The sequence below is a fragment of the Manis pentadactyla genome, chromosome 10 (assembly GCF_030020395.1).
Source record: "Manis pentadactyla isolate mManPen7 chromosome 10, mManPen7.hap1, whole genome shotgun sequence".
NCBI lineage: Eukaryota > Metazoa > Chordata > Mammalia > Pholidota > Manidae > Manis > Manis pentadactyla.
This window is the reverse complement of record NC_080028.1, coordinates 16,534,049-16,550,079: the sequence shown is the minus strand read 5'-3', so window position 1 is coordinate 16,550,079 and position 16,031 is coordinate 16,534,049. Positions and strand designations below refer to the sequence as shown.

Below are 16,031 nucleotides of genomic sequence, written 5' to 3'. Positions count from 1 at the left end.
CATAAAGACCCAGTTACATCAATAGGTAGATTATCCAGACAGAAAAATCAATAAGGAGACAGTGGCTTTGAATGACACATTATGTGCCTCCATTCCTCCAAATGGACCTAATAGATACATACAGAACATAATAGCCAAAAAAAGAAAGATACTCATTCTTTCCAGGTGTACACAGAACATTGTCGAGGATAAATCATATGTTAGGTTACAAAACAAGTCTTAATAAATTTATGAAGATTGAAATCATACCAAGCATCTTTTCTGACTACAACAGTATGAAACCTGAAATCAATTACAGGAAAAAAAAATGGGAAAAGACCACAAATATGGAGGTTAAACAGCATGTTACTAAACTACCAATGGGTCAATGAAGAAATCAAAGAGGAAATTGAAAAATACTTGTAGAATAATGAAAATAGAAATACAAGAATTCAAAAGTCTTTGGTTCATAGCAAAGGCTGTTCTAAGAGGGATGCTTATAGCATTACATGCCTACCTCAAGAAACAAGAAACATCTCAAATAAACAACCTAACCCTACACATAGAGGAATGAGAAAAAGAACAGAGCCCAGAGTTAACAGAAGAAAATAATGAAGATCTGAGTAGACATAAGTGAAATATATTTAAACAATATAAAAGATTGATGAAATTAAGAGCTAGTTCTTTGAAGATAAACACAATTGAAAAACCTTTAGGTTTCCAGGAAAAAAGAGAGAGGACTTAAATCAGAAATGAAAGAGAAGTTGCACCTTACACCACAGAGGTACAATTATAAGATATTATTATGAAAAACTATATGCCAGCACATTGGACAACCTGGAAGAATTGGTAAATTACACTAGAAGCATGCAATATCCCAAAACTGAACCAGGAAGAAATAGGAAATTTGAAGCAGTAAATTAAAAAAAACTCCCAGTAAACAAAAGTCCAGGACCAGATGGCTTCACAGGAGAATTCTACCAAACATTTAAAGAAGAGGAAGGTCATTTAAAGGACCAAACATTTAAAGAGAATTCTACCAAATATTTAATACCTATCCTCAAACTATTCCAAAAAAATGAAGAGGAAGGAAAATTTCCAAATTCATTCTACAAGGCCAGCATCACATTAATAACAAAACCAGACAAAGGACACTATAAAAATTATCCTGCCATATGAGATCATGGCACACGTGTTCACTGATGGTCTTGGTGGCACCATGTAGCTCCCTTTTTATTGTCTTGGGCTAATTAGAAATGGGCAAAAATCAGAAAATATATCAATGATGAGTTTGTACTGAATGAAGGTCAAGTGGTATTACAAGGAGCTGGGTTTTACGACAACCAGAAATAAGAAAGTGGTGGCAAAATTGAGTCCTTATGTACCACATAGAGGAGGAATTCCATACTGCAAAGGGACTGCCTTGAAGCAGAGCAAATACCATTACACATTCCAAGCAGGGCTTCAGTTCCAGTAAAATGGTATCACCTGTCAGGTTAATGTTCATCTGAATGTTTACATTTGTTGTGGCAGTTGTATACCTAATTTCATATTTGTGCAAATTATAGTGCTATTGTACTTTAATAAGTTAACACTAGTCTGAAATTATTTTAAAATAAGAAGTTAAAATATTTTGTTAAAAAATTCAACACTAGAAGCCCAGGTGAATTCCCTCCTCTGAGAAGGGGCCTGGATATGCCTCACAGTTGAGAATACGGTATTATTGTTTTGACCCTATGCCTCAAAGTCCCCCTGAGGGAAATTATGAGTGCCTCCCTGTAGCAGATACACTAGTGCCACCCAAACCGCCATGGAGAAGGAAAAGGGAAAGAAACAAACCTCAAATACTACATTTCAAAGCCCCACTGAGTTATTTTCTATTTCTGCAATAGACATAAAATGACACAATTGTATCATTTCCATTTTTCATGGCTTTGTGGTTGTAAATGTAATATTAACTGACATGCTACCTCCTTAGGGATTCAGATGGCCAGAAAATTGTCTCCAACTGAAAAGAGCTGAAGTAAAAGGGGAGGGGTGATCCCCTTGGTTCTCTGCTGATTGAGTTCTGTATTGCCTTCAGAACTGTCTGTAGCAATACAAATGTGCAAAATTGATGGGTCATATTCTTCCTAGTTTTTCTATTTCCTTTAGGACAGTTTTGTTTTTGTTTTTAAGTGGCATGAATGCTGTTCATCAGGTGGTAAGCATGTCTGCTAAGAAGTCAGGAAATGGCAAAAGTCAGAATTTTCCTATTCAAAATAAATAGCAGCTGAATTCCATGACTCACCTGCCCTGCAACAAAATTATAGACCCTGCCTGGTGAAATGTGTCTGACATTCCTGGCCTTCCTTTTTGCACTTTTCTTCTTACATAAAAGAATACATACATATTAACATCTACCTTGTACCGTACCTTGTCCAAATTCTGCACTCACCTTGATCTTATTTTCTAAATGCTGAACCATACCTTATTTGATTTAATCAACACCCCTGCAGGTAGGTGGTACTATCTTCATTTGCAAATAAGAGAACTGAGGTTCAGGAAGTTAAGAATCCTGACCAAGATCAAGCCTAGGTCTTCTGACCCCAAGTCTCATCCACATTGCACTAACTATAGTACTTTTAATACCCTTTCCTTATCCTTTGTTATAAAAATATTCTCTTATGTAATGTTATTTTTCTGTCATACATTTATGCTTTATACCAACTTGCTCAAAATTATTGACAGAAGTTGGCTCCTGTATTAATTTCTCAGGGCTACCTAACAAATTACCACAAACTTGGTGGCTCAAAACAACAGAAACTTATTATCTTGTAGTTCTAGAGGCTAGAAGTCCAAAATCAAGGTGTCCGCAGGACCATGCTCTCTCTGATGCTCTAGAGGTAGACCTTCCTTGCTTTTTCTCTGCTTCTGGTTGCTGGCTATCCTTGGCTCTCTTAGCTTGCAGATGCATCACTCCAGCCTCTGCCTCTGTTGTCACTGGCCTGTTCTCTCTGTGTGTCTCTGAATCTGTTCTCTCCTTATAAGGATACCACTCAGAGGATTAGGGCCCACCCTAACCCAGTAAGACCCCATCTTAACTAATGGCATCTGCATAAACCTATTTCCAAATAAGGTCATATCTGAGATTCCAGGTAGACATGAATTTTGGGGGGACAATATTCATCCTAGGATAGCCACCATTAAAAATACTCTGGCACAAAGAGAGGGAAAATGTTGGAATGCAAGGTAGAAACTTTCCACACATACACCAAAAAAGCAACTACAGCAAAGACAACTAACCCTGAAAACAACCTGAATACTGCAGGACAGACCACCACATAGCCACATTCAATCAGGAATCCGGCCCTTCCCCCACCCCAGCCCACATGCAGGAGGAAGAGGAACAGAGTGGGGAGGTAATAAGTGCTTGGGAACTCTGCACACCTGGCCCTGGAGATCTTCTCTGGAAATCCAAGTCCACATTGCATCAGCCTTTGGTGATTCGCAGGTCTGGACACTAGGGAGAGTTGAAGCACTCTGCCACTTGTGGAGGACAAGCATGCCCTGACAATCCCACTGAGACCCAAGGAAGAGGTGGCAGTCTGAAGATTTACCAGGAATAGGAAGGGTGCCAGAGGGCTGAGGGTTGAATGGAGCTCTCTCCATGGGAGAAAGGGCACTTCCCCAGCCATCCCTCAGCCCAGCAATTTGGGCACTCCTAGGAGGCCAAATGCTCCATCCTCCATTGCTGGCAGCTCAGCCCCTAGGTGCTTCCCTGCATATCCTACCCCCTGCCTGGCCAGCTCAGCCAAGCAGCATCAGACTTTGCTGCCTGGCAGGCAGAGGGAGGCCTTCACAGCTTTCTCGGCCCTATCTCAGCTCAGCTGGGGAGGCACCTGCAGGAGCCAGCTCTGAATGCTCCTTCTCACAGGTGGCCCAGCCCAGTGCCATGTGCCCACCCCAGAGCCACACGATCACCCCACCCACCCCCTCAGCCCAGCAGCACCGCCATTGCTGCAGGACAGACAGAGGACAGCCCCACCCACAACAATTCCAGTAGAAGCACCACTGCTCGGCTCACAAAGGGCCAGCTTGAGGCAAACTGATGTCCATGGTGGACTGACATAGACCACTGCCAGCAGACAGACAGAAAGGAAGCCCTACCACATAGGAGAACCAGGCACAGGTGAGCAAAGAGTTTTGACCTTCTGGCACGACAGGACACCTTCTTCATAAAGCCATTACAATCTAGACCAGGAAGCATAGCAGACCTAATACATAAAAATCCTAACAAAATGAGGAAGCAGAGGCATATGTTCCAAACAAAACTACAGGATAAGACACCAGAAGGAGGGCTAAATGAACACAGATCACCAATCTTCCTGATAATGATTTCTAAGTAACAGTCATATATATATAGCTCACTGATGTGCAGAGAAGTATTGACAATCTAGGGAGGACTTTTACAAGGAGATAGAAGAGTTGAAAAGGAGCCTCTCAGAGCTGAAGGATACAGTAACTGAAATGACATATACAGTGAAGGGAATGAATAATAGATTGCTTCAAGTAGAAGAGACAATGAAGTGGAAATTAGAGAACAGGAACACAATAAAGCTGAGGAACAGATAGACAAAAGAATTTCTAGGAATGAAAGAATGATAAGAGAGCTGTGTGACCACTCCAAATGAAAGAATACTCACATAATAGGGGTACCAGAGGGAGAAGAGAAAGACAAAGGGATAAAAAGTCTCTTTGAAGAAATAATTGCTAAAAAAAAAAATCCTTCAATCTGGGGAAGAAAATAGACACCTGGAAGTGCAGAGGGCCCCTAACAAGAGGAACCCCAGAAGACAACACCAAGACATAATAATTAAAATAACAAAGATTAAGGATAAGGAAAGAGTATTGAAAGCAGCCAGAGAGAGAAAAATGGTTACTTATAAGGGAAACCCCATCAGGCTATCAGCACACACTTCAGCAGAAACTTTACAGGCCAGAAGGGAGTGGCATGAAATATGTAATGTACTGAAACAGAAGGACCTTCAACTAAGAATCCTCTACCCAGCAAGACTGTCATTCAGATTTGAAAGATTAAACATTTCCCAGATCAACAAAGGCTAAAAGAATTTAGAATTGCTAAACCAGCATTACAGGATATGTAAAAAGGGACTTCTATAGATGGAAGTGTTCTTAAGTCTAAATAGTTTTCACCAGTAAAAATAAACCTGCAGTAAAGGTAGTAGACCAATTAATTACCAAGCAAGTATGAAATTAAAAACAAAAGTAGTAAAGCCAAATATACACAAAATCAGTCAAGGGATACACAAAAAGTGCAGAGTGTGTCATCTAATGCATAAAGTGTGGAGAAAGAAGAATAATAAAAAGTACTTTTATATTGTGTTTGAAATAGAGCAATCATGCACTTAATTTAGACTATTAGATAGTTAGGAAACTATCGATGAACTCTAAGGCAACCATAAACCTAATGCTATTAATATAGACACAAAAATATTAAAAAAGAGAAATCCAACTACAACACGAAAGAAAACCATCAAATAACAATAGGAGAGGAAGAAAGGAACAGAGAAGAACTACAAAAACAATGAGAAAACAATTAATAAAATGGCAATAAGTACATACCTACCAATAACTACATTAAATGTAAATGTACTGAATACACCAATCAAAGACATAGGGTGGCAGAATGGATAAAGAAACAAGACCCATCTGTATGCTCTGTACAAGAGACTCATTTCAGACCCAAAGACATACATAGACTAAAAGTGAAAGGATGGAAAAAGATATTGCATGCATATAATAGTGAGAAAAAAACAGGAGTAGCAGTATTTGTATCAGGCAAAATAGACTCCAAAACAAAGGAAGTAAAAAGAGACAAAGAAAATATTACATAACGATAAAGGGTTCAGTCCTATAAGAGGATATAACCATTATAAATATGCATCCAATGTAGGAGCACCAAAATATGTAAAATAAATACAGAATTAAAGGGGGAAATGGATTGCAACTCATTCATGTTAGGAAACTTTAACACAACACTTACATCAATAGATAACCAGACAGAAAATAAGTAAAGAAACAGAGGCACTGAACAACATAGTAAATCAGAATGACTTAGTGGATATCTACAGCATTCGACCCAAAAGCAGCATAATACACATATTTCTCAAGTGTACATGGAACATTCTCCAAAATATATCACATACTAGGCTACAAAAAGAGCCTCAGTAAATTTAAAAAGGTTGACATTAATCAAGCAACTTCTCAGACCACAATGGTATGAAACTAGAAATAAATTACACAAAGAAAACAAAAAGCCTACAAACAGATGGAGGCTAAACAGCATGTTTCTGAATTATCAGTGGATCAATGAACAAATTAAAATGAAGTCAAGCAATACATGGAGACAAATGAAAACAAAAATATAAATAAGTGGAAATCTATCCTAAGGTCATGGATAGGAAGAATTAATATTGTCAAAATGGCCATCCTGCCCAAAGAAATTTACAGATTCAATGAAATCCCTATCAAAATACCAACAGCATTCTTCAATGAACTATAGGAAATACTTCTAAAATTCATATGGAACCACAAAAGACTCCTCAATGAACTATAGGAAATACTTCTAAAATTCATATGGAACTGCAATAGTCAAAGCAATCCTGAGAAAGAACAAAGCTGGGGGGATTGGGCTGCCTGACTTCAAGCTATACTACAAAGCCACAGTAATCAAAACATCTTGGTACTGGTGCAAGAATAGACCCATAGGTCAATGGAACAGAAGACAGCCCAGATAAAAACCCATGCACATATGATCAATTAATATATGATAAAGGAGCCAGGGATATACAATGGGGAAAAGACAACAGTCTCTTCAACAACTGGTGTTGGCAAAACTGGACAGCTACATGCAATAGAATGAAAATGGATTACTGCCTAACTCCATACACAAAAATAAACTTGAAATAAAAACTGAAGGAACAAAATAGCAGCAGACTCACAGAACCCAAGAATGGACTAACAGTTACTAAACGGAAAGGAACTGGGGAGGATGGATGGGAAGGGAGGGATAAGGGGGAAAAGGGCATTATGATTAGTTGGGGGGGGAACATGGGAAAGGCAGTATATACAGAGAAGACAAGTAATGATTCTATAGCATCTTACTATGCTCATGGACAGTGACTGTAATGGGGTATGTTGGGGGGACATGATAATAGGGGGAGTCTAGTAACAATAATGTTCAAGTAATTGTACATTAACGATATCAAAATAAAATAAACTTGAATAGATTAAAGACCTAAATGTAAGACATGAAACCATAAAATTCTTAGAAGGAAACATAGGCAAAAATCTCTGGAACATAAACATGAGCAATTTTTTTTCCTGGACACATCTCCTTGGGCAAGGGAAACCAAATCAAAATTGAACAAGTGGGACTATATCAAACTGAGAAGCTTCTATACAGCCAAGGACACCATCAGCAGAACAAAAAGACATCCTACATTATGGGAGAATATATTCATAAATGACTTATCTGATAAGGGGTTAACATCCAAAATATATAAAGAACTCATACACCTCAACACCAAAAAAACAAATAAACTGATTAAAAAGTGGGCAGAAGACTTAAACAGACATTTTTCCAAAGAAGAAATACACATGGCCAACAGGCACATGAAAAGATGCTCCACATCACTAATCATCAAGGAAATGCAAATCAAAACCACAATGAGATATCACCTCACACCAGTTAGAATGGCCATTATCCAAAAGACAAGAAATAACAAGTGTTGGTGCAGATGTGGAGAAAGAGAATTCTCTGACAGTGTTGGTGGGAATATAAATTGGTGCATCCACTGTGAAAAGCAGTATGGAGGTTCCTCAAAAAACTAAAAGTAGAAATACCATACAGCCCAGTAATTCCACTTCTAGGAATTTACCCAAAGAAAACAAAATCCCTGATTCAAAAAGATATATTCACTTTTATTCACATATATTGCTGCATTATTTACAATAACAAAGATCTGGAAGCAAACAAAGGGTCCATCAATAGGTGAATGAATAAATAAGAGGTGGTACATATATGCAATGAAATATTATTCAGCCATAAGAAAGGAAGAAATTCTGCCATTTATGACAGCATGGTTGGACCTAGAGGGTATTATGCTAAGTGAAACAAACCTGGTGGAGAAAGACAAATATCATATGATTTCACTTTTTTGTGGAATCTAAATATACAATAAAACAAAATGAACAAAATAGCAGTAGACTCATAGACACTGAGAAGAGACTGGTGGTTATCATGGGGGAGGGGTTGGGTGGGTGAGGAAGATAAAAAGGCACAAAAATTCTCAATCATAACATAAGTTGGTCATGGGGATGGTAGTACAGCATGGAGAATATAGCCTATGATTCTGTAACATCTTCCTGTGTTGACAGATAGTAACTGTACCAGTGGGGGTGAGGACTTAATATGGGCAACTGTTGGACCACTGTCTTGTATAGTTGAAACCAATATAAGATTGTCTATTAATGATACTGAAATTAAAAAATATATATTCTGGCATCTGTGAACAATTGGGACATTTCTTTAACAACAGAAGAGCCTTCCTACTTTCATGTCAAGTTCCCCTAAAAAGATTATTACCTTACTCCTTCATTCCCTCCAGTATTTATTGAGCATCTGCTATGTGGTTGGCACTTTTGTAACCACTGAAGATACAGCTGTAGAAAGACAAAGTCCACACTTGGTGGTACTTATGTTCAATAGGGAGGAAGAACACTTAGGTCAGTGTGGGGTGCAAGTTTGGCAGCAATCTGAGAAAGAGCAAAGGGCGGGAAGTGCAGGACTTCGTAACAGTCTCCAGATCTTGCTCATCACTGCTTCCACCACATGCCAATAGTCAGAGTAAGTCACAGCCAACTGGGGCCAATGGGCTGGAGGAACAGACTGTACTTCTTGATTGAAAGAGTGACAGTGTAGGATTGCAAAGGGGAATGGCCATCAGGAGGGCACTAATGATGCCTTTGAGATTTCTGCCTATCTTATGAGGCTAACGCAGCAGGACAATCCCCTTACTGTTCATACGTGTCATTTCCAAAGCATCAGCACTCTCTCGGTTTGCTTCCATCCCTTGAGTGTGGAAATTCCCAGTGGTGGTAGCATCTAGGTCAGAGAATTGCTAGAAAGATTAGAGATTATGTATTTAAATGACCTCTGGTGGTGCCTGACACAGAGTAGCTCCTCCCACTGCCCGCTGTTGACTCATACTGTCTGATGGCCACCACCATCATCATCATCTCGGGCCCATGAGAGGAGGCAGGCACAGAGCTCTGAATGTACTGTCCAGTGGCCGTCAGGGTACCCCGCAGGTCCCCAGTAAACTCATCAGCATTCCTACTTTAGGCCTTTCCAGTTGCCTTTGTGCATTTTAGGATTATATGGACTGTGATTCATGTTGGAAATGTAGGGCCCACTTCTTGGCTCACACCCAGGCCCTCCGCTCTGCTGACTTGGCTGTCCAGGTGGCCGGGGGGATTTCACTGATGTCTCTGCATTCTCAGGAGTCAAGGCCACCCACAGGCTGGCCTGGAGGGAGAAGCTTGATAAGCTCATAATGTAACTATAATGAATATTAATTTCTTGTGTATTTAAAAGAAGAGCCGCACTGCATACTCAGGAGGCTAGAGGGAGGCATGGCATTAAGCCAACAACAGGGTCTCAGAGTCTCCGGGGGCTGGTGACCGAGATGGTGGCACACCACAGCAGTGTGGCCCCAGTTTCCTATTCAGAATGGGTGTGGGGAACGGTTCAACTGAGTGTGAATGGTCTCTGGGGGGAAATTTTTGTTCCTAGAACTTAGAGGAGCACGCACATCTTCTCTGTGGCCCCTGCTGAGGCCACAAGCTCTCTGCCCTGGTACCTCCTAGACTGTGAGCCCTTTTGGAAAAGGATGTATTTCCCGAGGGTCCTGAGCAAAGTGCCTTGTGCACTGTGACATCTGTACACATGTATGAATGTGTCAGTAGGTGGGTCAGTGGGTGAACACAGCAGAAAGGAAAAGCTCAAACGTCCATGTTTTGGTTCCAAGTGATAGAATCCAGACTCAAACTGCCTGATGCCCAAAAGAAATATTTTAATTAATGTAACAGAACCCCAGGACTTGGGTCTCTGGTTTCAGCAACGTGCTGATGTAGGCACAGGTGATGTCACTGGGAATTCCTCCCTTTGTGCTCATTCTTCCTCTCTACCCTTCAGTCTCGGGGCAGCTCTCCCTGCATGGTAGCTCTCCTCCCCATCCCCAAACTCCAGGCTGCCATTCTCACAGCTCAGCAGCTCGGGAGGAAAGGGGATTGGGAACAGAGGAGAGCAGGTTTCCAGAGGGAAACTGAGGCATTGGTACCAGAGGAAGCAAAAAAGCAACAGGCATCCACAATGACGGACTTGTAAGAAAATTGGGTCCCCTTGCTTTAAAATAGATGAATCAGATGCAGCTCCCCATGCATTCTTCCTGCTGGGAGCACTGGGTATCAGGGTAGAGTGGAAAGTGGCCATCTTTGATTACCAAGCATACCTCAGTGAATACTGGCTCTGACTCCTACTGTGGGATCTCAAGCTAGTGACTTAACTTCTCTGAGCCTCAGTTCCCATTTTCCAGCTAGACTAGAATCTCCATGAGGGCATTACCTCTTGTACTTTTTTACGATTATATCCCCAGTGCCTGGGAGCGTGTTACCTGGCACACTGGCAGGTACTTGGTGTTGTTAAATAAATCAATGGCATTTCAAGGTTGTTGGACAAAGAAAAGAAAAACAGCATATATGAAGCTCTAGAAAAATGCAAAGGGTGCATGGAAAGGGTGATGTAGATGCATTTAGAGGGTGCATGGATAGGGTGATGGCTGCCTTACAGAGTGGATCATTATTACTACTCTACAAGGGAAGTATGGTGGAACAAAGAACAGAAGCGCTCGAGACAGCCGATAGAGAATTAGAAATGGAGAGAGGCCATTTAGGCTGCAGCCGGCTGCCATGGTGGCCTGCAGTGGCCGTCATGGTTGTGGATGTGGCCAGGTGGAAACACCCAACGTAAATACTGATTCTGATCGCTCTTGTATCCCCTCTGCAGCTGGAGCTCTCGAGCACGGCCGTCTTGCACCAGATGAGGCGGGACCAGGTCACAGACACCTGCCGGGCCAATAGCGCCATGAGCCGCAAGCGGCGGGTGCTGACCCCCAACGACCTGAAGCACCTGGTGGTGGATGAGGACCACGAGCTCATCTACTGCTACGTACCCAAGGTGGCGTGCACCAACTGGAAGCGGCTCATGATGGTCCTGACTGGCCGGGGGAAGTACAGCGACCCCATGGAGATCCCGGCCAACGAGGCGCACGTCTCGGCCAACCTGAAGACCCTGAACCAGTACAGCATCCCAGAAATCAACCACCGCTTGAAAAGCTACATGAAGTTCTTGTTCGTCCGGGAGCCCTTCGAGAGGCTGGTGTCAGCCTACCGCAACAAGTTCACCCAGAAGTACAACACCTCCTTCCACAAGCGATACGGCACCAAGATCGTCAAGCGGCAGCGAAAGAACGCCACCCAGGAGGCCCTGCGCAAAGGGGACGACGTCAAGTTCGAAGAGTTTGTGGCTTATCTCATTGACCCACACACCCAGCGTGAGGAGCCCTTCAACGAACACTGGCAAACCGTCTACTCCCTCTGCCACCCGTGCCACATCCATTACGACCTCGTGGGCAAGTACGAGACTCTGGAAGAGGATTCTAATTACGTCCTGCAGCTGGCAGGAGTGGGCAGCTACCTGAAGTTCCCCACCTATGCCAAGTCTACGAGAACTACTGATGAAATGACCACAGAGTTCTTCCAGAACATCAGCTCAGAGCACCAAACGCAGCTGTACGAAGTCTACAAACTTGATTTTTTAATGTTCAATTATTCAGTGCCAAGCTACCTGAAATTGGAATAAAGGGGTGGGGAGAGGGAGAGAATCATGCTTTTTAATTTAAGATTTTTATTTGTCAAAAGAATTATATGGATATTGGGTTATTTTGTAAATTAATGTTTCTTTGGGGATGATGCTGCGAGCAGCATAGTGAGAATTATTTAAACTCCTTAATAGGGAAGGACAGCTGTCTTTGCAGGAGAATAGGATGGGTGTCCTTGTTTTTAGACATAAACACTGCAACACTGTCTCAAAGGTTTCCTTGTGTTCTGGTGAATTCCATGAATCGTGCATCCCAAAAATTTTAATTAATATTATTTATAGTTATTTAAACATGGTCTCTGTATAGATCTCTTTTTGTGGCAGCAATATTCTCATGGCTTTGCAGAAGAAACTGACGTTTCATTCTGTGCTTGCTACAGCTCCCCTGGGGGCCCGAGTGTTCTCCTTCCTAACATCTCGCTGAGTGGCTGCGTGCTGGTAACCATTGTGAAGTCTAGTGATGTCACCATTCTTAAAATTCTGCTAGAAACAGAAGGAGGCACCTTTGCAAGGGACTGATTCCAAACCAATGTCAATCAACCCAAAGTCCCTTGCACTGAAGAAATGTGATTTTTATCCCAAGGAGGGAGCTGATGGTAGTTTTTTGGGGGTGGGGGTTGTGGGGGATTCCACCAGAATCAGCAGTCTGATAGAATAGGCTTTCCTACAGAAAGTTTTAACTGGCAGTGCCAGTTGTGATGAAGGTAAAGTGGCTGTTGATCTGTTCAACAAATATTTATTGATCAACTCTTATGCTAAGCCTCAATTTAGGCCATACAGATAAAGCATTGAACAAAACCAATAGTCTCAGGCCTCAAGAAGCTTTACATGGACACAAAGTATCCAGCTCGACAGTTAGCAAACCCCTGATATTTCTGAGCTGAACATGAGGTTTGGACTATTCCTGAACAACCCCAGGACCATTACCCCTACAGATTGGCATTTTCTGATGGCCCAAATTTGAAAACCACATGCTTGGAGCAGACCACTTCACTTGGTGAGGAATCCAGGCTCACTGCCCAGCACAAGAGATGACAAAAACATTTCCTACCGTGTGCCCAACCCCAAAGTCCTGGTAGCGTCTGCTTTAAGCATCAGAACAGATTGGCCAGGCCCAGCGTGAAACAGCGCTGTGACTTAGTGATGTCAGCCTTGGATGGGGGGGGTATTCACCAAGTACCTCCTCCTGTCATCTCCAGCTCCAGCCCAGCATCTGTGTCTGCTTGTAGAATTGTTGATTTCTGCCATGTGTAGACACTCTGCCGTGTAAGCCAGTGAGATGCTATGGGCAGGACTCACTCATCCATCCGTTCAGGGATGTGCAGTGGTCTGGCATTTCTACCCCTCATGAAAGTCAGAGGTGGACTGTTTGTACACAGATGCACATGAATATCCTTCCTAAGTCCTCCTGAGGCACCTGTGCAACCATCGGTACCTTTGCAACCACCATGCATGAGCAGCAAGGGCAGCCTTCCATGATGGTAATCCATGCCCCCTTTCCTCTGGAAGGCTGGAAATCTCCCATTTCCTGTTCCTTGCTAATTAACACCTGCACATGCTTCTCATTTCCAGCCATTTCTGATGCCTTGGTTAAAGTGTGAGCCACATCCCTCTTACAGCTAGTGAATGAGTTGGTAGCAGATACTGTATATAATAATAGTTCCAATAATGGGGTGGGTGGGGTGTGGGTAAGTTTTGTTTTTTGTTTTTGATGCAATATATAGCAAAGGGGTGAGAAGACTATTCTAAACAAACAAAAAAATGAATAATTTATTCACAGAAACTATTAGAATTGTTTTGTAAAGCTCACAGCCAGCTCAGTGAATAGCAGCTGCCGCATTTCACTGAGGAAATTACGTTATTGAATGTGAGGGAGGTGTGTACTGGAGAGGGTGGCCAAAGCTATTTATAAAATGTTGTGTACTTTCTTCCAAGCTCTTTCCCCTTCGTGAGGGGCATGGCGATTATACCCTTGATGGTGGAGATTTATGCCATGTATTTCACCGAGTGACAGACCTCAGCTGTCCCTGGAATTGGGAGTCTGGACTCTATTACCTGGCAGGGGACACTGTCCTCAGAAATAGGGCTTCTGCTAGTGAGACAGGCTGTCCACGATTTCCTGATAGGCGCTCCACAGAACAAAGGTTCTAGGTGACATCAGGTTGGTGTGATGCAAGAAAAGGGTGTTATGGTCAGATATCCTTGGGAACAAGGTTAAATCAGTTTCCTTTCTGCAGGACTTTTCAGAGCCTTGAACACATGCTGTGTATTGTGAATCCCCAAGAACACTGAGTTGGTAGTATTTCCTGAACTTACATGACCAGGATACTCTATTTTGTAGGTCATCTCACAGAGGTAGTGTTTTGTGGAGTATAACTTTGGTTGGGTTGATTTAGCACATCTGAGGTCTTTAAGGATAAAAATTGCTCCCCTAACCCCCTCTCGAAAAAAAGCAAAACAAAACAAAAAAACCAGCGCCACCATCTCCATCTGGTTTATAGCAACAGAGCTACTTTACCAAATTACTTCACTTTTCACTTAAGTGCAATGGTTCTGATCCTGGATACTGTCACGGGCAATGATTCCATCCCTCCCCAAGGAGGTGGTGTGGACAGAGGAAGAGGGGAGACAGTGGGGCATAAGGCCACCCAGTGGTCCCTGTAGTCCTTGAGTTTCAGGTGGCTCAATATAAGCAGAGGGAGCCGGACCCCTGATGACTGCTTCTTCAATTCCATGGTTTGGAATGGTTCACTATGCGCTTTTTGGTTTTAAATGGAAATTCATATAGGTTTCTTGAGTTTTGTGTTTCCACTTCCATCTTTAATCAGTTGTTCAAGCTCGCTCAGTGCTGAGCGCAGATCTCCACCTTTCATCTGTCTTCTCTCTCTCAAGTGAGAAGAACTGTCCTTCAGGGCATGACACATCAGTCTGGTTCTCCAGTGAGGGACCCTTTCCCATGGTTTGCATTCTCATTTTACTTTCTAAGGGCATAAAAACTTTTTTAAAAAATTATTTGATTCAAGTGCTTATGCAGAATGTAGAAACTATCCTGTGTCCTTGGTTTAAAAGAATCCGTGGGTAAAAATGTGCCTGGGAAACAAAAGTTCATGTTTCATTTTGTTTTAAGAGAACTGTTTGCAAATGCTTTCTATTGCATGCTTAGCTGGAGAAAAGTACAGGCAGATGTCCCATCTCTAAGCCACTTTTCAGAGGTGCTGCTGTGTTTTCAAAACCAGGTACAGTTCGGGTAGTATTGACAAGGACATTCCTGCTTGACCTTTCCCCTTTGGTTGGTAAAATGCTAGAATATTAGCCACAGGATTTGAATTCCTGCAGCTTCTCCAGACTCCCTCCCCCACTTTGACTCCCCAGCTGGTCTGGGAAGAAGGGAGTCTGCTGACCTGTGTGTCTCAGAGGGGACTTTCCTTTTCACCTGCCTACCAGGTGGGCTTCTCCGTCCTGCATGTTCAGGATCTGGATCCCACAAGAGAGCGGTGGGCAGTGGACACTTCAGTCGGACCAGCCCCCCTGGTGGCAAAGGCATGGAACCAGTAGGGGTCTTACCCCTACTGGTAGAAAGATCCCAGAACAAGAGCAAGTCCCTGGCCCCTGTAGCTGGTAGGGTCTGGACCAGTGTTGAGGTAGCAATTAGGGAGGTCCCCGCTCTAACCTGGCAAGCCCGGTCCTACACACACACACACACACACACACACACACACACACACACACACACACACACACACACACACACACACACACACACACACACACACACACACACACACACACACACACACACACACACACACACACACACACACACACACACACACACACACACACACACACACACACACACACACACACACACACACACACACACACACACACACACACACACACACACACACACACACACACACACACACACACACACACACACACACACACACACACACACACACACACACACACACACACACACACACACACACACACACACACACACACACAATCTAAGATGGCCCATTCTGTGTGATCGTGGTGA

At 42.7% G+C, this 16,031-nt stretch overlaps 1 protein-coding gene across 3 annotated transcripts in view; it reads left to right on the top strand.

Annotated features, from left to right (window-relative positions):
- The window catches only part of CHST11 (carbohydrate sulfotransferase 11), a 270,178-nt gene extending 255,195 nt beyond the window's left edge, over window positions 1-14,983 (top strand). For all 3 annotated transcript variants that reach the window (XM_057486453.1, XM_036891206.2, XM_036891205.2), the window contains exon 3: window positions 11,111-14,983. In XM_057486453.1, the coding sequence (XP_057342436.1) occupies window positions 11,111-11,965 (855 nt within the window). In that variant the 3' untranslated portion in view covers window positions 11,966-14,983. The remainder of the gene's footprint in view (window positions 1-11,110) is intronic.
- The last annotated feature ends 1,048 nt before the right edge of the window (window positions 14,984-16,031 follow it).